Source organism: Oncorhynchus tshawytscha, linkage group LG25 (genome assembly GCF_018296145.1).
Source record: "Oncorhynchus tshawytscha isolate Ot180627B linkage group LG25, Otsh_v2.0, whole genome shotgun sequence".
In the NCBI taxonomy this organism is placed as follows: Eukaryota; Metazoa; Chordata; class Actinopteri; order Salmoniformes; family Salmonidae; genus Oncorhynchus; species Oncorhynchus tshawytscha.
In genome coordinates this window covers 6,979,390-7,000,741 of record NC_056453.1, presented here as the reverse complement: position 1 = coordinate 7,000,741, position 21,352 = coordinate 6,979,390, and the positions used below count along the sequence as shown (strand labels likewise).

Genomic DNA, 21,352 nt, shown 5'->3' with positions numbered 1-21,352 from the left:
CTCTGTATGGCTGACCTGGGACATCAAACCCACATTCACATCTGCAAACACATATGGAGATATGTTAATTTGAGAATTGGGCTACACCACAGTCCAGTCCAAGATCATTAACCATGACCCAGACTGAGAGCAAGACCCCGGATGCAGAGACCCAGCCTTGTAGGGAACCACAAGCACTTACAAATTGAAATACCCTTTGTAAATGTATATCTTGCAACCAAATATCCTAGTTCTTATTGGGGGAATGGTAACTTTTAAGAAGTTGTTTCCCAAATATCATTGACTGTATGATTAAAAATAGTATGCAAGAGACAATTATTCTGTGTGGAATTTAAAACAATTTTCTCACTTCTACTGTCCAAACAACAATGAAAAAAAACACATGTGGAAAGTCAGTGGTAGACTTGGCCCTACATTCAGAGACAAATGCCAATTGTGAACATTAACAGTATATTAACTGTTTTTCTTCATGCTCATTAAAAGGTCAACCGGCCCTATTTAATTTCAGCTAGGAATAGCCAACTTGCTAGTGTGGCCAAGGTGTTGCACATTCCTTGCGAATAGTCAGGGGTCAAGTGGCCATATAAATCCAAGGCTGAACTTGGATGGCCTGGAATGTTACGCACAACAAGAACGACACCCAAGCATCATCCCCCTCCGACCGCCCACGCACGAGCAGGGGGAGAAAGTGCTTTGTCAATGAGGACACAACGCTGGGAGCGGCAGGGATTGAAACAAAGTTTCCGAATCTCTCTCTCGGAATACAGAAACGGATTCGTCCTCTGTTGGATTGTAACATTGTTTCGATAATCCCGTCGTCGCGGACGGGACACTGAAATACAGTAAATCACGTCGCTACTTTGTAACCCTGTGTGGCACTGATGATCTCGAATGACAACCGTTTCGTCGCTGAGATGAGGCAATAGCTTACCGTGAATTGAAAAGCGTCTTCTATGCAACAAGTTGTGGTCTTGAATGGGATTTTAACTGAATATATTCAATACAGTTCCAATATTTACACTATATGGCTACAAACCACGTAGATTAGCCTAGTTGGGTATTTTAATATTTTTTTAGCAGGCAACTTTCTTCGTTTTCCTTGCACTACCGAGTACCGTAGTCGAGCCAATATATTCACCGTCGGTGTGCTTCCCTGGAAACGCTTTTGGTAAGAAACGATCAAAAATTGAATAACACACATTTTTATTTTAACAGTGCATACCGAAGATTACAGCTACGTTTGGTTAATTCAAGGTCCAGGAAACTATTGGAAAAAAGTCTTCCCTCGCACATTTTTGAGAATAAATTTTAAAAAATGCACAGTTTGCAAATGTTTACATAAATACATTATTTTGAATGAAACCCACTTCCTAGAATGTGATTTTTCAAGAAATGCATGACTTATCCTCACTGTGACTCATGACAGAGACAGGCATTCCCGATCATATTCTTGTTTTGATGACTCATTCATTCAATACTCCCTTTGGGCAAATGTCAGGTTCTACTAGCCTAGATTGCAACATGCACCACAGTAGCTTAGTCCTCAATCTGTCTGTACTTGTCAAACCTGAAGAAAACAGTTCAGAGGTTTGCCCCTTGTCTGTGTGATGAAGACCGTTGAATTGATATCCTCACTCCAGCTCCATGTTATTGTCTGTGACTTCTAGGCAATAGTTGTTTTCATGCCTGAAGTGTCTTCCTCATTTTCTTAATCTTTCAGAGACCGTCTGCCATCCATGCATTTTAGCACTGACATTTTAGGTTAAGTAGAGAGCCATGACGGGAAGACTGGCCCTTCAAGTAGTCACAGCATACGCTGTTTGTCTGTCCGTGTGTCTGGTTGTGTCAGTCAAGGGAGATCACTGCCTCCTCATCAGTGAGGTTAACGCAGACAACCCCAAACTGGACACCACAGAGTTCGTTGAGCTCTATCATACCGGCGGTCAGAGGGCTTCACTGGACGGCTACACCCTGGTGTTCTACAATGGAAATGGCAATATAGCCTACAAAGTACTGGACTTGAAGGGCCACACCACGGACGACCGGGGCTTCTTCCTGGTTGGCTCGGTGGACATGCAGCCCAAACCAGCCATCCCCCTCCCACCCAACACCGTCCAGAATGGCCCGGACGCCATTGCTCTTTACCACACGTCCGCCACACGCTACGGGGAGAAGATGAACGCCACAGCCGTGGGGCTGGTGGATGCCATCGTGTACATGACGCGGCGGTCTGGGGGCGCGGAGGTCCTGGCCGAGATTTTGACCCCTGGGGAGCCGGCCTTTGTTGAGGACGAGGGGGCCCACGAGGGAGACGAGTCAATCGAAAGGTGCCTGGTCTCTGGAGAAAACTGGGGCTTCCAGGTGGCCCTACCTTCACCTGGCCAACGCAACCGCTGCACACCCTCTGATTCCAGTGCTGCCACTACGCGTATCAGCGAGCTGAAGCTGGGAGGTGGGCAGGTGGACGGGTTTGTGGAGCTAAGTGAGTCCCAGGCTGCAGGACCTCTGGTGCTGCTGGTACTGGACGGGCGGACGGAAACGATCAGTGTGAGTGTGGACGTGTCCAACTCCAGGGAAGGCCTGCTCTCCATCACCATTGACAAGAACAACATGAAAGGTCAGTGAACTGTACCTGGAGGAGTTCCTATTAAAGCTGCTTTTCATTGGTAGAATAGATTTTTTCATATCTGTTCATTGGGAGGCCTTGCAGAGATTAACTGTCTAGTCAAGGAGCTGAACCTGTAGTATTTTTGTATGTGTGAAATTATATCTACGCAACTTGTTTCACTTCCTGTACGAGAAACTTGTTGTACTGAAGTGTTGGTTGGTGAGAATTGTTGAGTGATTAAGTTCTGCTGTGTTGCGTTGTTCATCAGGAGATGAGTCTGGGGCGGTGGCGCTGTATAGTGGCAAGGCCTCCGACTTCCCTGTGGGCAGCCCTCTGAGCCAGACACAGCCCTTAGATGCCTTCGTGTACATTGGACCAGGGGACCAACCCAGTGCCAACCTCACAGAGACCCTCATACCAGGCAGACAGCCCTACCAGCTCAGCGCCAGGTAATTACACCTTCTTTGAATCTATTTATCCATCTACTCATCCAGCCATCTTTCCATCTATTTATCTTTCTATCTTAGGCTGAAGTACTAACCTTGCTGGTCATTCTCAGATTTGGGGAGGGATGCCTCTACCTCAGTCGCTGTGGTGTGGCCAGTTGGACAAGAGACCCCGGTGTATTCTGGGAAGCGCCACAAACTCCCGGACAGCCCAACCAGTGCCCCTGGCCAAAGATTTGTCCTCACGTCACTGGTGATTGTTACATATTTCTCTATCACACGCCATTACATTGGTGATACACATTGGTGCTTAGGCTAGTGAGAGTCAATTAGCTTCTAATCAATCGCAGCTAATGGAGTCTAACATTAGTCTAACACAATAATTGTAATCAACTTGTAATCAAATCAAACAACATGTCTTTACAAACACAGGTATAAGAGCAACTTAATATAACTAGTGACCAAACGATCCCAATAGTGGTGAGTTTTGAACTTTTGATATTTGCTATATCCCCTTCAGTAGTCCCTGGGAGTACGGAGGTGCCCCCTCACCTCCCGCCCTGGGCCCGGGGTGACTTCCTGATCAGCGAGCTAAATGCAGACAACCCGGGCTCGGCCGAGGACGGCGAGTTCATTGAGCTGTGGCACCCGTCGGGCCGCCGCATCTCCCTACTGGGAGTGTGGCTCCTCCTGTTCAGTGGACATAACAGCAAGCCCTACCGTGAGATCAGCCTCACAGGCCACTTCACCACTGCCCAAGGCTACTTCCTGGTGGGCAGTGATAGGCTGGTCCCGGCCCCCTCGGTTCGCCTGCCTCCCAACACCATCCAGAACGGGCCGGACGCAGTGGCCCTGTACCGCAGCGCCTTTGGCCCGCCCTCAGCCTCCCAGAACGGGATCCCAACCCAGGGGTTGCTGGACGCGGTGGTGTACCGGCTGAGGGGCTCGGACAAGGACGCCCAGGAGCTGAGTGATGCGTTGACCCCAGGACAGCTCCCCCTGCTGGAGGACCCGGAGGTGCAGTCCGGAGACGAGGCCTTGAGCCGCTGTAATGGCCTGCTGCCTGCCGACCTGTCTGCTTTTGTGGTGAGGATCCCTCAATACTCTTCTCTACCCATAATACTTTTCTTAGCCTATGGAGTAGAGGCCCTATTTAATATACTTCGCTCATACCTTAAATAGTAATACATCTTAAAGTATGTCACGCTCACCCTAAATAGTGTAATACACCTATTTAAGGGACTTCACTCTCACTTTAAATAATGTAATATAAACCAGATTTATTTCCACACTTTTAAAAAATTGCACTTTTACCACGATGTGTCACAATATATGCATGTGAGAAAGAGATTATTGCTCAATACGTGTTTGGGCAATTCCATGGTAACAGTGAAAAAGATTTTTCACTTTAAAATGTATGCCAACCATTGATTTCAAAATGTAACAAACTATACAACTCTATGCACACAAACTACTTTTAACAATTTACAGACATTTTTACAAAAATATATTTACCAGAGGAACTGTGCAGATACAAAGTTTGGTCACAGAATTTTGGCAAGAATCTCCTTCAGTTTTTTACGTAACCAGATTTTCCAAACACTCTGCTCCAATTTAAGATTCAAAGTCTGCAGAAAGAATGGGGTTTCAGCTATGATATGACAACTTGAATTAAAAATATATATTTTGGTTCATGAACTACAGTAAGTGAAGTGGATTTACACCTGGTAACGGAATTGCTTCGTGGGTCTCTGATCTGTACTATACAGAAATGCAGAATTATGGATATAAATGCAATTAACTTCATGGCAACTATAACCTAGGTACACAAAGGTTTAAAAAAATGCAATATTCTCCTTTGTATATTTGGGTATTATTCTACACACTGGCTATTAATTTTAATGATCTTCAGCCCCAAACAAGACCACATTTGGTTGGTCCAGACCCAATCTGAACTAATCATAGACGTCTGTTTCACAAGTTGGGACATCAAAGTACAGCACAGAGCTCAGTAGAGTACAGAACAGTTGAGTTCTATAAAGTAGAGTACGGTTCAGTACATTATTATACTGTGCTCAACTCATGTGCTCTTCTGTGCTGTACTGAACTCTATTCTACTCCTCTGTATAGGACTCTACTCTGCTGTCCAAACATTTGAAACATCAGATTTGGACTGGACTAAATCTGAACCAATCTTTCAGGTCTATGTTTGGGCCAAATTAAGCCCAATTAAGATGCCATTTGGAGAACAGCAACAGCAAGCAAAATTGACTCCAACCATTATTACCTTGTTGCTGTAGCTTCGTTCACCTCGGTCAATAGGGGACTTAACATTCTACAAACACATGACATACAAGAAATGGTGGTTATGCACTAGCTCAGCACCGAGACTAAAACACTAGTTTAGTTTCTTGACCAGTCAAACAGCAGTTACCTAGCCAAAGCAAAACCATCTTTACCTCTGCACCGTTTTGAGAAAAATGCCCTCTGTTCCCTGCAGCTACATCGACGCATTCTTAATAAGCCAGCCAGCAATATAAACGTCTTTCCCTTCTGCCCCCATGTTTCAGTATGGTTCTAATGTCAAGCCGCTAATACTGCTAAACTGCATTTGCCTTTTAATCAGAATTTGAATTATTTTAGTAGACTACGTTGCAAACTTGTCACTTTTCTGTGAAATATGCCATTTTGATCACTGTCGTTTTTTTTTCAGGTTAACGGTACGACTGAGGAAATGTTTGTATATTACTGCATGGTCAGAACTAGAAGCACAAGCATTTTGCTACACTTGTATTTTCATCTGCTGATCATGTGTTTGTGACAAATAACATGTGATTTGATTTGTAATGACCTGTCAAACACACAGTGGTAATGGGATCAATGGAATATATTGTCTTTCTGTTGCATATAATAAGAAAGCTTAGTCTGGGATTTAATGCACCGTCTCGACACTTACATCACCAAAGAAGTACTCATTTAATACAGTTGAAATGTTTACAAATTAGCTGCGCTGAAATGAAACCAACTTCCAAAAATGAAAACTCAGATTATAGTGATATTATGTCTGATCTCACAACAACGTGAAGTATGTTTAGATAGGTGTAATCTAGAGCCCAGTGTGTTGATTTTTTTCATCCAAGGGTATCCTTCTTATTGACACCCTTTTTCTATGTTTTTACTTTTTTTAAACAGGGAGTACATATTGAGACCTTGGTCTGTTTTTCAAATGCACCCTGTATAATACAACATGCATTATACACAAAATATACGGGTTAAAATACAAAAACAGTCATCGGAAGCACAAATAAAGCATCACGAAAAACAATTACATTCCATTCCTTACATCAATAAGTCACCAATCAATACTTTAAATTGCCCGAACTGCACCAAAACATCAAGATAAAATAGATTTAGAATTTTGATCAGAAATACGTTGCATTAAAACTAAAAGCAGATTTACCTAGTTTGGTGGAGTCCCTAACTAATTTATTTGTCACATGCACCGAATACAAGAGGTGTAGACCTTACAGTGAGATACTTACTTACAAGCACTTAACCAACAATGCAGTTTTAAGAAAAATACCCCCAAAAATAATAATAATTAAAGCGCAGCTGTAAATAACAATAGCAGGGCTGTATACAGGGGATACCGGTACAGAGTCAATGTGTGGGGGCACTAGTGTTGAGGTTATTATGTACATGTAGGTAGAGTTATTAAAATGACCATGCATAGTTAATAACAGAGTAGCAGCAGCGTTCCAGAAGGGGGGGGGTGATCTACGGGTCTTTAGTGAAGTCCAACCAACCTTTTGATACAGGATGAAGTGATGCGTATCAAAACTAACTGTAACCTAACAAAGGCCACTATGGTAGATGGCATCCAAAGGTTTAAGAGTAGTAAATTTTACATTTAGCAGACTCTCATTCAGAGCGACTTACAGTAGTGAGTGCATACTGTTTTGTACTGGTCCCCCGCGGGAATCAAACACACAACCCTGGAATTACAAGCACCATGCTTTACCATCTGAGCCACACAGCTGGTAGTAGCAGCTGTACTTTGATAAAAAAATAATATCACCATAATCAACAGATAAAAAGGTTGACTGAATAGTCTGCTTCCTACTGCTCAGAGAAAGGCACAATATCTTTCTGTAGAAAAAGACAACTTTAAATCATTGCTTTGTAACCAGCTCTTCTATATATATTTTTTTTTTTAATGTCAAATCCATATCGATCCAAATGCCTAAGTATTTATATGTGGGAACACGTTTTATTGGAGAACCATCTAATGAGTGAACATTTAGTTCATCTGAAACATTCTTAAGAGTTTAAAAAATAACATATTTAGTTTTGCCGGTATTAAGCACAGGTTTTAAATCAGAAAAGGATTCCTGCATAGATTCTGACTGTAGTTCTGACAGCCAGATCAACAGTCAGGGCAATAGCATACATAATAGTATTATCCGCATATAGATGTAGTTAACCATTTTTAACAGATTGACCAATGGTGTTTTATATAAATAGTGGCGAGAACAAGTCCCAAAATCGACCCCTGTGGTACACCTTTATGTACCTCAAGAAATTCAGATTTAACCACTTCAATGACGATGGCTTGAGTTCTGTCACTAAGATGATCATAAAACCATGAACAGGTGTCAAAGCTCAGGCCTATTGAGGACAGCTTATTCAATAAAATAGCATGATCAACACTATCATACACTTTGTTGAATTATGCAAGAGAAAGTGACAACGACAGTAATTAATAAGGCAGTCTAAACAGCACAGGTAGGGTGGACAGAGCAAGTGTTTGGCCATTGTAGCTCTGTTCAATCCCTTTATGTTAATGTTTTCTTATACAGTTGAGGTCGGAGGTTTACATACACCTTAGCTAACTACATTTCAACTCAATTTGTCAAAATTCCTGACATTTAATCCAAGTAAAAATTCCCTGTCTTAAGGTCACCACTTTATTTTAAGAATGTGAAATGTCAGAATAATAGTAGAGTGATTTATTTCAGCTTTTATTTCTTTCATCACATTCCCAGTGGGTCAGAAGTTTACATACACTCAATTAGTATTTGGTAGCGTTGCCTTTAAATTGTTTAACTTGGGTCAGATGTTTCGGGTAGCCTTCCACAAGCTTCCCACAATAGTTGGGTGAATTTTGGCCCATTCCTCTTGACAGAGCTGGTGTAACTGAATCTGGTTTGTAGGCCTCCTTACTCTCACATGCTTTTTCAAGTTCTGCAGCATATAGGGTTGAGGTCAGGGCTTTGTGATGGCCGCTCCAATACCTTGACTTTGTTGTCCTTAAGCCATTTTGCCACAACTTTGGAAGTATGCTTGGGGTCATTGTCCATTTGGAAGACCCATTTGCGACCAAGCTTTAACTTCCTGACTGATGTCTTGATGTTGCTTCAATATATCCATAGAATTTTCCTACCTCATGATGCCATCTATTTTGTGAAGCGCACCAGTCCCTCCTGCAGCAAAGCACCCCCAGAACATGACGCTGCCACCCCCGTGCTTCACGGTTGGGATGGTGTTCTTCGGCTTGCAATCATCCCCCTTTCTCCCCCAAGCATAATGATGGTCATTTTGGCCAAACAGTTCTATTTTTGTTTCATCAGACCAGAGGACATTTCTCCTAAAGGTACGATCTAAGTCCCCATGTGTAGTTGCAAACTGTAGTCTGGCTTTTTTATGGCGGTTTTGGAGCAGTGGCTTCTTCCTTGCTGAGCGGCCTTTCAGGTTATGTCGATTATAGGACTCGTTTTACTGTAGATATAGATGTTTTTGTACCTGTTACCTCAGCATCTTCACAAGGTCCTTTGCTGTTGTTCTGGGATTGGTTTGCACTTTTCACACGAGTACGTTCATCTCTAGGAGACAGAACGCTTCTCCTTCCTGAGCAGGATGACGGCTGCGTGGTCCCATGATGTTTATACTTGCGTACAATTGTTTGTACAGATGAACGTGGTACCTTCAGGCATTTTGAAATTGCTCCCAAGTATGAACCAGACTTGTGGAGCTCTACAAAGCTTCTAAAGCCATGATGTGATTTTCTGGAATTTTCCAAGCGGTTCACAGGCACGGTCAACAGAAGTCTGTAAACTTCTGACCCACTGGAATTGTGATGCAGTGAATTGTAAGTTAAATAATCTGTCTGTAAACAATTGTTGGAAACATGATCTGTGTCATGCACAAAGTAAATGTTTCAACCGACTTGCCAAAACTATAGTTTGTTAAAAAGACATTTGTGGAGTTGTTGAAAAACGAGTTTAATTGACTCCAACCTAAGTGAATGTAAACTTCCTGACTTCAACTGTACATTGGATTTGGAAACTATTCAGAACCCATGCCTTTTTCCACATTTTGTTACGTTACAGCCTTATTCTAATATTGATATAAATCGTTTTTTCCCTCAATATACACAATACCCCGTAATGACAAAGCAAAAACAGAGTTTCGGGGAGTGGTTGAAAAACAAGTTTTAATGACTCCAACCTCTGTGTATGTAATCTTCCCGACCCTCAACTGTATGCAATTGCAAATACACCCAGTGTATTTATGCAAATGAGGCACTTAGGTCTTTATTGTGTTAACATAAAGAAACTAATACAAAAACAAAATGTGGATATGAATGTGTTCTAAGAAAATTACATTTACATTTGATGACAAATTGAATACCTGAATTCCCACACAAATCCATGAACATCATTCGTTATTTGTCCATGCCAGTAAAATGTTTTATGTGCTATAATTCAGTCAATATCTGATGCATTATAAAAATTGGAGTATCTTCATCCATTGTCCAACTGTTGTATTTATTAGAATTGTTTTTCAAAACCTTTTAACAATTTCGATGACCTTGACAATTGAAATCCAATCCATTATATTGTTCTTCAGGTGGCCCCACCCACACCTCTGAGGGAGAACTCTTGTCCCCGCCCACCCCCTCCCCCCGAGGGTGTGGTCATCAGTGAGGTGGGCGGTGCCCACTGGACCAACCACAGCCAGCAGAGTGGGTTTGTGGAGCTGTTAGGATCGCCCCTGACTTCTCTACAGGGCCTGGTCCTGACTGTGTTTGAAGAGTATCGCGCTGGTACAACTATGGCCCTCCCTCTGACCGGAATCACAGACCATAATGGCTTCTACCTCATCGGGAACATCACGGGAGCTGGTGAGATCAGGGTCATGTTTCCTAGGCACAAATCAGAAGACAATGGTCCAAAACAGAGTGTAACAGGAGGGTACTATCTGAAATGAATCAATGAGAAGTACTAATTTAAATGTTTCTGTTTGTAAACTTTTCGTTGCCCTAATGAACACTACCCTGAAAAGATTAACGGCACAAATAAAATGTATCTTTCCCTACCTCACCACCACTTTTGGTCTTCCCCCTCTCTCTCCTCTTCCACACAGACCAGGTGTTTCCCAAGGGGGCCACAATTCCGGCCAATGGGGCTGTAGTCCTGTGTTCTGACACAGTCACTGTGTGTAGAGCTGGTACCACCCTAACCAACAGCACTCTTCGTGACACACTAGTGTTCAGTGATGAACTGAGATTGCTCATTAAACTCTCTGCCACCAGAGGGCAGCAGGTGATGCCTGTACTCAGGTAGGAATGACATTTACTTGTATTTGCTTTGTGTTCTACTGGTAATAAAACTATTTGGTCAAGGTATAGGCAAGGCCGGCCAAAAGTTTGGTTTGGGCCGCCAGAAGGTTACAGAAAAATATTTTGTAGTCAACAGAATGTGCCGCTTATTTCATAGAACCGTGGTTACGTGAGTAACCTACGATATCGACTATTAGCTGTTGGGACAAACGGAGCGGTTTCTAGCTTTTGAACAGTAAGAGCTATTCGCTATTATATTAGCTATTGTATTGTGATACACACAATACAGCAAAATTGCAATTCTGGTGCTGTTATCTGCACAATTATTATAAAGTATGTAAACATGATAATGGACATATATTTTGAAATAACTGCCCTTTTTCTGGCTTGCAAATTGATTTTTACGAGGAAATCGGTCTCTAAAAAATCTGTGCTGCCCTCTGTTGAATTTCATAATCCTGATTTGTCCCTCGGGCCAGAAAGTTTGGCCACTCCTGTTATAGGTTAAGTCAAGCTAGTCAGTCTTTTGTTAGTGTCACTAAAGATTGTTTTGTGTGTGTGTGCCTCTGTTTGTACACCACAGGTCAGTGGAGGACGGTCCCGTGTCTCTCAGCCGTTGCTCCTGTTGCGAGGCGAGAAGCCCCTCCTCCTGGATCAGCTCCTCCCCCACCCCGCGCCTGACCAACATCTGCCCCAGCCCCGCTTTCTCCAGCGACCTTAACCTATGCCTGGCTCCCCTCTCCGGTGATTGGCAGGAGCACCCAGGAAGTAAGCCATGTCATTCGGATTTCTTGGGATATAGGGCTTTTCGTGACGTTAAGTGCATGATACATAATGCTGTTCGATCAAGTGGTCTCAATTCATTAGTATCTCTAATGGCTTATGTACCTTCCTTAACCATACAAACTCTTACTCTCTTTATATCTTTCCTTCTTTCTCTCTATCAATCTTTAACTTTCTCTGTCAGACTGCAGTGGACTGGTGCAGGGTCACAGTGAGATGGATGTGGCTGGCTATCTAGAGGAAAGATGTCACTGTGGGATCTCTTCCCTCTACCTGCAGGGTGAGACACAACACTAGCATTACAGAGACGCTCACACACACAGTTGCAAACACGAGCACACACGTATAACACATTTGGTCATGGATATTCATGCGCATAACAATACTGCAATGTGCAATACTCTTTTTTTGTCATCCAGTGTTGAGAATATGGGTTTTGGTTTTATGTTTCCTGCCATAGTCATTTCACATTGTAACATTCCCAATGTGTTTTCATCTCTGTTTAAACTGGAGAACCCACCTTTTGTGTGTGTGTGTTTCAGTGGCCAACTTCTCCTGTGTGGCCGGGTGGCTCCGTGTACTGGGGAACATCCAGGCCCTGTCGGACCATCAGAGGGCCCTCATCCTCCAGACCTCCCTCACCCAGGGGGACACCTGTACCGACCCGACTACTGACCGACGCATGAGCACTGGTGAGTCCCCCCCCCACTCACACCTGAACAACATTCACTAGCCTAGGTTGTGCTCACTGGGCACGAAACGGAAGAAAACTGTCCGAAATGGGTATGTTTTCATTTTCTGCTGCACAGCTTTTTGAAATGTTTTTCTACAGTGTGCCCTAACGAACACAACCCTGGTCTGAGCCCAACACTTGCAGCCTGAACACAACACTACCACTAAACCTTGATTGAATACCTGGACATAGCGCTCTTGATATGTGTGAGCAAACACGGCTGAATATTACCCCAACACGATTGAAGGATATCTCATTGCTTTAACTCAGGACACACACCACTAAACACCACTAGTGTTGAATAGTATGAGCCCTATCAGATATGAAGCAATGAAAAACTGCTAAACTGGGCTACCAGCCAATCAAAGCCAAGGATATTGGTTGGAATGAAAACAAACCAACCCACAGATCAGCCCTGGAGGCATTGAGTTGAATCCTGCATAATAAAAAAATAAAAAATTGCACCCAACTGTACCCTTCTGTTATTCCAGTGGGATAGACTCGCTATAGCTGCTGCAGCTGCCTCAAGATTTTGAATTTCTGTTATTCAGCATTGGAAATCTGTGCAAAGTTTTCCAATGTAGGACTGATACAGTATTTGTAACACATTTTCTCTGTATTCTCCAGAAGGTGGCAATCTTTGTTCAGATTTAGACAGTCAATAGTCATGGAAACTCCTCAGATACTTTTGGTCATGTAGTGTATGTGGACACCTGCTCATCAAACATCTCATTTCAAAATCATGGGCAATAATATGGAGTCGCTTTTCTAGGACGGCTTTCCGCTAGATGTTGGAACATTTCTGTGGGAACTTGCTTCCATCCAGTCACAAGAGCATTAGTGAGTTCGGGCACTGATGTTGGGCAATTAGGCCTGCCTTGCAGTTGGTGTTCCAATTCATCCCAAAGGTGTTTGATGGGGTTGAGGGCAGGGCTTGGCGCAGGCCAGTCAAGTTCTTCCACACCGATCTCGACAAACCATTTCTGTATGGACCTCACTTTGTGCATGGGCGCATTGTCATGGAACTCGGTAGTGAGTGTTGCAACCGAAGACAGACTATTTTTATCAGCACTCGGTGGCCCCTTTCTGTGAGCTTGTGTGGCCTGCCACTTCACGGCTGAGCCGTTGTTGCTCCTAGAAGTTTCCACTTCACAATAACAGCACATAGTTGACTGGGGCAGCTCTAGCAGGGCAGAAATTTGACCAACTAACTTGTTGGAAATGTGGCATCCTATGACAGTGCCACGTTGAAAGTCACTGAGCTCTTCAGTACGGGCCATTCTATTGCCAATGTTTGTCTATAGAGATTGCATGGCTGTGCTCAATTTTATACACCTGTCAGCAACTGGTGTGGCTGAAATAGACAAATCCACTAATTTTGAATGGGTGTCCACATACTTTTGTGTGTTTTTTATATATATATATATATGAGTCATTAACCCTAGCAGGCACGGTGCTCTCCTGATGTTTTTATAAAGTGAACGTTGGCTAATAACGTTTGAGTCAAACATGCTCATTTTGGGAGTGTAGTTCAATGCACAGGTTTATTTCCTATGAGCCGGTTTCCGAGACACAGATTAAGCCTTCTCTGTGAGCCTAGAGAAGCTCCATTTTTTTGAAGTGCTTTTTAGTCCAGGGCTAAGCTTAGATGAATGATGGTGTTTCTTCTCAGAGTCTGCCCTGGGCCTGCAGATTGGCCTGGTGCTGGGAGCTCTACTCCTACTGGGACTGGGAGCAGCCCTCTTTACCTACCTCTACAAAAAGAGGTGAGACCACACACACACACATGCAGGCATGCATTTGCACGCACACATACAGTCCCAAATGTGCATGCATACTCGGACATGCATAGAATATGTATGCACAAATGCTCAAGTTTTCAGTTTGGCTCAGTGGTTAAGTGAAGAGGCATCATTTTACTTTATGCAACTGTACATAATGGAGTCACACAAGTTAGGCCTTTTACTCCCAAGTGGATAGAAACATGATTAGCTCAAATTTTCCTGCCTCAACCTCACCCTTCTAACACATAATCATGTGGTGCCATTGTTGCAGTTCTCAGAAAATCTTAAATGTGAGCTCTTCAAGGTGATCCAGACTGCTCCAGCAATGAGAAATTTGTCCTTTTGATATTCATTCAAAATACTTTATTTGAATTATTCAGTGGTGTTCTATTATGAACTAATTTAGAGAATGATACTGTAATGATTGTTGTGTGTGTGCTTTTATCCTTAGGCGACCATTGGACTATTACTCCATGGAGCTGAATGAACCTGAAGAGGGACCTTCAGAACTTTAAGTGCGTGTGCATATGAGGGAGCATTTCTTAGCTCTGGTGTGTGAAGGGAACTCCTGCCTGTTTGTTTAAAACATTGTATTCTTCTGTCTGATTTGGAATAGGGATATCCCGCTAGATAAGAGACCAGCACCACTTTTGTTCATCTGTATGAATTCCCATCTTTTTACATTCCCTCCATCATAATTCAGTCAATGTTGCACTATATTTATTGCTATGTAATCATGGTAATACAGTCCTGTGCCTGCGTTTTCCTTCAAATGTAAAATGTTCTCTCTTAAACAGATCTGAAAGTGTATAAAGTAACAAGACTACCAATCTCAAAAGTAATCATGAGTTACCAGTACTAAAAATGCTGTTTTATTTAGTTAAAATGTGAATGCTTGTGATTAACCAGTGATGAGTGTTGGTCAGAATTCGTGTTTACATTCTATTAGATGAGGAAATGTGAAAGACAATATGCATATGGAGCCTCTCTCCTCTAGCTATGGAGTCCTTTATAAGCACAAAGCTATTTTATGGTAATTTCCCACCCCCAAAAAGTTTACAAATAATAATTTGATAAGAATAGTATTTTTGTAATTGAGATGATCGATCAGTATCAATTTGAAACTGTTTTATAATGGCTTGTGTGCTAGCTGGCTTGCGAACCACTATTGTGCCTTTCTACTTGTATGAGGTCAAATTAGGCATGATCTGATTTAGTATTTTGTAGAGGAACTATAACAATGTCTGTGGAAGCCTTGCCTGTAAATGTTTTAAATGTTCTCTGGGGGAATCTGTATGCAGAAGCAACAATGAAAACAATCAATCAACAGTAAACACAATGTTTAATGTGAAGACACCAATGGAAGTTATTATAGGTTTGCAGAAATGTTAGTGTTAATTCTGAGCAAAAACCAGGCTGTCCTTTTTCTATATGGTTCTCTTTTCCATCTGATGGAAGTGCATTGACTTTAATCAGCTTCTTGAAATAGAATAAGACAAAGTGGTCTTTGATGATTTCAATCACTACCCTACACAAAACAATCAAAGTTCATTTTCAAATCTTAAGAACCAGTTAATGTTTTTTTTTTTTTTTTAATGTTTCCTCATGTCTTGTATATAATTCTGTAAAGTTAATGCTAGTAGTGTCCTGAACACATTCCAGTTCACATGTCAAGGTATTTTAGCACTTCAAGTCAAACCTCCAATGTCTACCCCTTGCTCTCTCCCCACCTGTGAAATTTCAGTCAGATCTTGCGCCTGCACTTAAATGACCAATTAAACATGTAAACCACAAGCTTATGGGTTCCGTAGCTAGCTTCTCTATCGGTGCTAATTGGATAATTCAATTTGAATGAATTTTAAGGAGCATAATGAACCGTGACTTTTTGGGGTGGTTCAAACTGGTTCAGAACTTTATTTTATGGTCGGAATGAAAATAAATTGGGGTTCTGTTTTGGAACAATTGGGAAATAATTTTGGTTCCAACCCCTGTTCAGAACACAGCCTTGTTGTTGCTCTAGATTTGCTCTTTGTAAAGTAATAGAACCGTTTGTGGCTTCGCTGTAAAAAATAATTGTTAAACTGCTTTTAAATGTCTCATTGTATCTAGATTAATTTGACTATAAAAACGAAAAGAAAAAAATCTATGTAAAGAAACATTTTGAAGAATGTGTCCTTTTTATTGCTTGCTATTCTTAAACAACATAATTGTGTTAGTGCTCAGAAAACAAATGTACATTTCAATTGAATGCACTTTGGTAGCTATATTTTTTTTCATCCCATGTAGCTAAAATTGTATTCCAATAAATATATATTTGTTCAGAACATGGTTTTGTATTTCCAATTCTATATAGTAACCCCCCTGTTAAGTGGTGAGCGGACTTAGGAAAAGACCACTCAACCGGTTTATGTCACCATAGGCCTCATGGTTAAATCTCTGATCAATGTCATTCCTCTCCGGCAACTGCGTTAGGGAGCAGGCCTGTATTTTTGTAGTGACTGGGTGTATCGATACACCATCCAAAGTGCAATTAATAACTTCACCATACTCAATGGCATTGAATGTCAGATTGTTTTACCCATCTACCATTAAGTGCCCTTTGAGAGGCATTGAAAAACCTCCCTGGTTTTTGGTTGAATCTGTGTTTGAAATTCACTGCTCGAATCAAGGACCTTACAATTATCTTTGTGTGTGTGTGTGTGTGTGTGGTACAAAGATGAGGTAGTCCTTCAGAAGTCATGTTAAACACTTATTGCACATAGAGACCAAGAAAATGTTTACTCCTGAATGTATTTAAGCTTGACATAAAGGGGTGCTTATTGACTCATTTCAGCTTTACATTTTCTTTTAGAATTTTTAATTTTTAATTAATGAAAAGTTTGAAAATGTTAAATTTTAACGTTATGTGGTATTGTGTGTAGGCCAGTGACGACATCTCAATTGAATCCATTTAAAATTCTAGCTGGAAAACAAAATATGGGAAGAGTCAAGTGCTGTGAATACTTTGAAGGCACTTGTACATACACTGAGTATACCAAACATTAGGAACACCTTCCGTGACTCCAATGCTTCCCATAGTTAAGTCTGCTGGATGTCCATGGGGTGGTGGATCATTCTTGATACACACAGGAAACTGTTGAGCGTGAAAAACCCCAGCATAAAACCTACCATACTCAATTCCCTTAACTTCTGTCATGCCCATTCACCCTCTGAATGGCACACATACACAATCCATGTCTCAAGGCTTAAATCTTTCATTAACCTGTCTGTTCTCCTTTGTCTACACTGATTTGAATTGGAATCATACAACACATCACCAAAAGTATGTGGATACCCATTCAAGTTATTTGATTCGGCTATTTCAGCCACACCTGGTGCTGACAGGTGTATAAAATCAAGCACACCGCCATTGACAAACATTGGCAGTAGAATGACCCGTACTGAAGAGCACAGTGACTTTCAACGTGGCACAGTCATAGGATGCCACCTTTCCAACAAGTAAGTTCGTAGAATTTCTGCCCTGCTAGAGCTGCCCTGGTCAACTGTAAGTGCTGTTATTGTGAGTTGGAAATGTCTAGGAGCAGCTACGGCTCAGCCGCGAAATGGTAGGCCACACAAGCTCACAGAAAGGGAACGCCGAGTGCAGAAGCACGTAGCATGTAAAAATTGCCTGTCCTCAGTTGCAACACTCACTACCGAGTTCCAAACTCTGACAGAGCTCTAGAGTTCTTCCTCTGTGGAGATGGTTGTCTTTCTGGAAGGTTCTCCCATCTCTGCAGCACTCCACCGATCAGGCCTTTATGGTAGAGTGGCCAGAGGGAAGCCACTCCTCAGTAAAAGGTACATGACAGCCCACTTGGAGTTTGCCATAAAGGACGATTCTCTGGACTGATGAAAACAAGTCTTTGTCCTGAATTTCAAGTGTCACGCCTGGAGAAAACCTGGCAGCATCCCTACGGTGAATCATTGTGGTGGCAGCATCAAGCGTCAAGATTGAGACAAAGTTGAATGGAGAAAAGTACAGAGAGATCCTTGATGAAGACCTGCTCCAGAGTGCTCAGGACCTCAAACTGGGGCGAAGGTTCACTTTCCAACAGGACAACGACCCTAAGCACACAGCCAAGGTTGTACTTTTCTCCATTCAACTTTGTCTCAACGCAGGACTGGCTTCAGGACAAGTCTCTGAATGTCCTTTTGTGGCCCTGCCAGAAAACGGACCTGAACCCGATTGAACATCTGGAAGAAACCTGAAAATAGCTGTGCAGCGATGCTCCCCATCCAACCTGACAGAGCTTGAGAGGATCTGCAGAGAAGAATGGGAGAAACTCCCCAAATACAGGTGTGCCAAGCTTGTAATGTCATGCCCAAAAAGACTTGAGGCTGCAATCGCTGCCAAAGATGCTTCAACAAAGTGCTGAGTAAAGGGTCTGAATACTTATGTAAATGTCATATTTCAGTTTATAAATCAGCAAACATTTCTAAAATCCTGTTTTTGCTTTGTAATTACGGGGTATTGTGTAGATTGAGGGAAAAAATGATTTAATCAATGTTAGAATAAGGCTGTAACGTAACAAAATGTGGAACAAGAAATGGGGTCTGAATAGTTTCCGAATCAAATGTACAGTTGAAGTCGAAACTTTTCATACACTTAGGATGATGTCATTAAAACTCGTTTTTCAACCACTCCACACATATCTTGTTAAAAAACTTTAGTTTTGGCATGTCGATTAAGACATTTACTTTGTGCATGACACAGATCATTTTTCCAAAAATTGTTAAGAGATTATTTCACTTATAATTCACTGTATCACAATTCCAGTGGGTCAGAGGTTTACAGACACTAAGTTGACTGTGCCTTTAAACAGCTTGTAAAATTCCAGAAAATGGCTTTAGAAGCTTCTGATAGGCTAATTGACATAATTTGAGTCAATTGGAGGTGTACCTGTGGATGTATTTCAAGGCCTACCTTCAAACTCAGTGCCTCTGCTTGACATGGGAAAATCAAAAGAACTCAGCCAAGACCTCAGAAAAAAATGGTTGACCTCCACAAGTCTAGTTCATCCTTGGGAGCAATGTCCAAACTTCTGAAGCTACCACTGTCATCTGTACAAACAATAGTACGCAAGTATAAACACCATGGGACCAAGCAGCCATCATACCGCTCAGGAAGGAGATGCGTTCTGTCTCCTAGAGATGAACGTACTCTGGTGCGAAAAGTGCAAATCAATTCCTGAACAACAGCAAAGGACCTTGTGAAGATGCTGGAGGAAACAGGTACAAAAGTATCTGTATCCACAGTAAAATGAGTCCTATATCGACATAACTTGAAAGGCCGCTCAGCAATGAAGAAGCCACTGCTCCAAAACCGCCATAAAAAAGCCAGACTACAGTTTGAAACTACACATTGAGACAAAGATCATACATTTTGGAGAAATGCCCTCTGGTCTGATTAAACAAAAATAGAACTGTTTGGCCATAATGACCATCATTTTGTTTGTAGGAAAAAGGGGGAGGCTTGCAAGTCGAAGAACACCATCCCAACCATAAAGCACGGGGGTGGCAGCATCATGTTGTGGGGGTGCTTTGCTGCAGGAGGAACTGGTGCACTTCACAAAATAGATGGCTTCATGAGGTTGGAAAATTATGTGGATATATTGAAGCAACATCTCAAGACATCAGTCAGGAAGTTAAAGCTTGGTTACAAATGGGTCTTCCAAATGGACAATGACCCCAAGCATACTTCCAAAGTTGTGGCAAATGACTTAAGGACAACAAAGTCAAGGTATTGGAGTGGCCATCACAAAGCCCTGACCTCAATCCTGTAGAAAATGTGTGGGCGGAACGGAAAAAGCATGTGCGAGCAAGAAGGCCTACAAACCTGACTCAGTGACACCAGCTCTGTCAGGGGGAATGGGCCAAAATTCACCCAACTTATTGTGGGAAGCCTGTGGAAGGCTACCCAAAACATTTGACCCAAATTAAACTATTTAAAGGCAATGCTACCAAATACTAATTGAGTGTATGTAAATGTGTGACCCACTGGGAATGTGATGAAAGAAATCAAATCTGAAATAAATCCTCCTAACTGACCTAAGACAGGGTATTTTTACTAGGATTAAATGTCAGGAATGGTGAAAAACTGAGTTTAAATGTATTTGGCGAAGGTGTATGTAAACTTCTGACTTCAAATGTAACTTTCAAGGTGTGAGATGCTTTTCCCAATATAAATCTTATTAAAAGAACACTGTAACATATAAATAACTCCTTAGTAGTTCAAGTTATACATTCATTTATCTCATATGTCCTAGAGGTCTGAGGGCATACAAAGAACATTTCCTTACGGTGCTACAAGAGGTGCAAGAGTTACAAGGGAAGCATCTTTTTACGAATGCCTCTCAAAATAGGATGGGTGCCATTGGCATATTTTTTTCTGTTATATTAGGATAAGGGGCAATATTTGGAAGTTTGGATGACTGACGTGCCCAAAGTAAACTGCCTGTTACTCAGGCCCAGAACCTAGGATATGCATATAATTGGTAGTATTGGATAGAAAACACTCTAGAGTTTCTAAAACTGTTAAAATAATGTCTGTGAGTATAACAGAACTGATATGGGGTCACCACCCATTCAAATGCTTGTCTATGGGATACTATAAAGGAATTCCTACCAGATTTCAGTTCCTATGGCTTCCACTAGATATCAACAGTCTTTAGAAAGATTTTCAGGCATGTTTTTTTTTTTAAATGACTTTTTCAAGGTGGCTCTGATTTTGGACTATAGTCTTGTGGCGTGCATGGATGAGGGCACTCACTTCGTAATTTATCTCCGGTCTTAAATTATATCATTTATTTACATATTAGGTTACCCGAGGATTGATTAAAAATGTTGTTTTACTTGTTTGGATGAAGTTGGTAACTTTTGGGATTACTTTGTCTGCATGTTGAAAGAGTGGAACGGGTGGATTACTGAATCAAACGTGCCAAATAAACTCACTTTTTTGGGATATAAAGGACTTTATCGAACAAAATGACCATTTGTTGTGTAGCTGGGACCCTTGGGATTGCAAACAGAGGAAGATCTTCAAAGGGTAAGTGATTTATTTTATCGCTATTTCTGATTTTTGTGACGCCTCTGCTGGTTTGGAAAATGTTTTTAATGCTGGTATATGCGGGCGCTGTCCTCAGATAATCGCATGGTAAGTTTCGCCATAAAGCCTTTTTGAAATCTGACAAAGCGGTTGGATTAACAAGAATTTAAGCTGTTAAACAATGTAAGACACTTGTATTTTCATTTATGTTTAATATTACGATTTTTGTATTTTGAATTCCGTGCTCTGCAATTTCACTGGATGTTGTCGAGGTGGGTCATTAGCGCCCC

The 21,352-nt window shown here is 41.8% G+C and overlaps 1 protein-coding gene across 3 annotated transcripts; it reads left to right on the top strand.

Moving 5' to 3' along the window:
• The first annotated feature begins 635 nt into the window (after positions 1–635).
• LOC112219528 lies at positions 636–16,301 on the top strand. Of its 3 annotated transcripts, none has more exons than XM_024380848.2 (12): positions 636–1,168; positions 1,721–2,617; positions 2,877–3,057; positions 3,168–3,307; positions 3,578–4,140; positions 9,964–10,237; positions 10,480–10,675; positions 11,259–11,443; positions 11,643–11,738; positions 12,001–12,150; positions 13,864–13,957; positions 14,427–16,301. In XM_024380848.2, the coding sequence occupies exons 2-12, from the start codon at positions 1,777–1,779 to the stop codon at positions 14,488–14,490; spliced, it is 2,784 nt and encodes a 927-aa protein (XP_024236616.1). In that variant the 5' UTR covers positions 636–1,168; positions 1,721–1,776; the 3' UTR covers positions 14,491–16,301. The 3 variants fall into 3 exon arrangements, with proteins under 3 accessions (XP_024236616.1, XP_024236617.1, XP_024236615.1); XM_024380847.2 differs by having other exon boundaries at positions 637–1,168; positions 3,575–4,140; XM_024380849.2 differs by lacking the exon at positions 13,864–13,957 and having other exon boundaries at positions 3,575–4,140.
• The last annotated feature ends 5,051 nt before the right edge of the window (positions 16,302–21,352 follow it).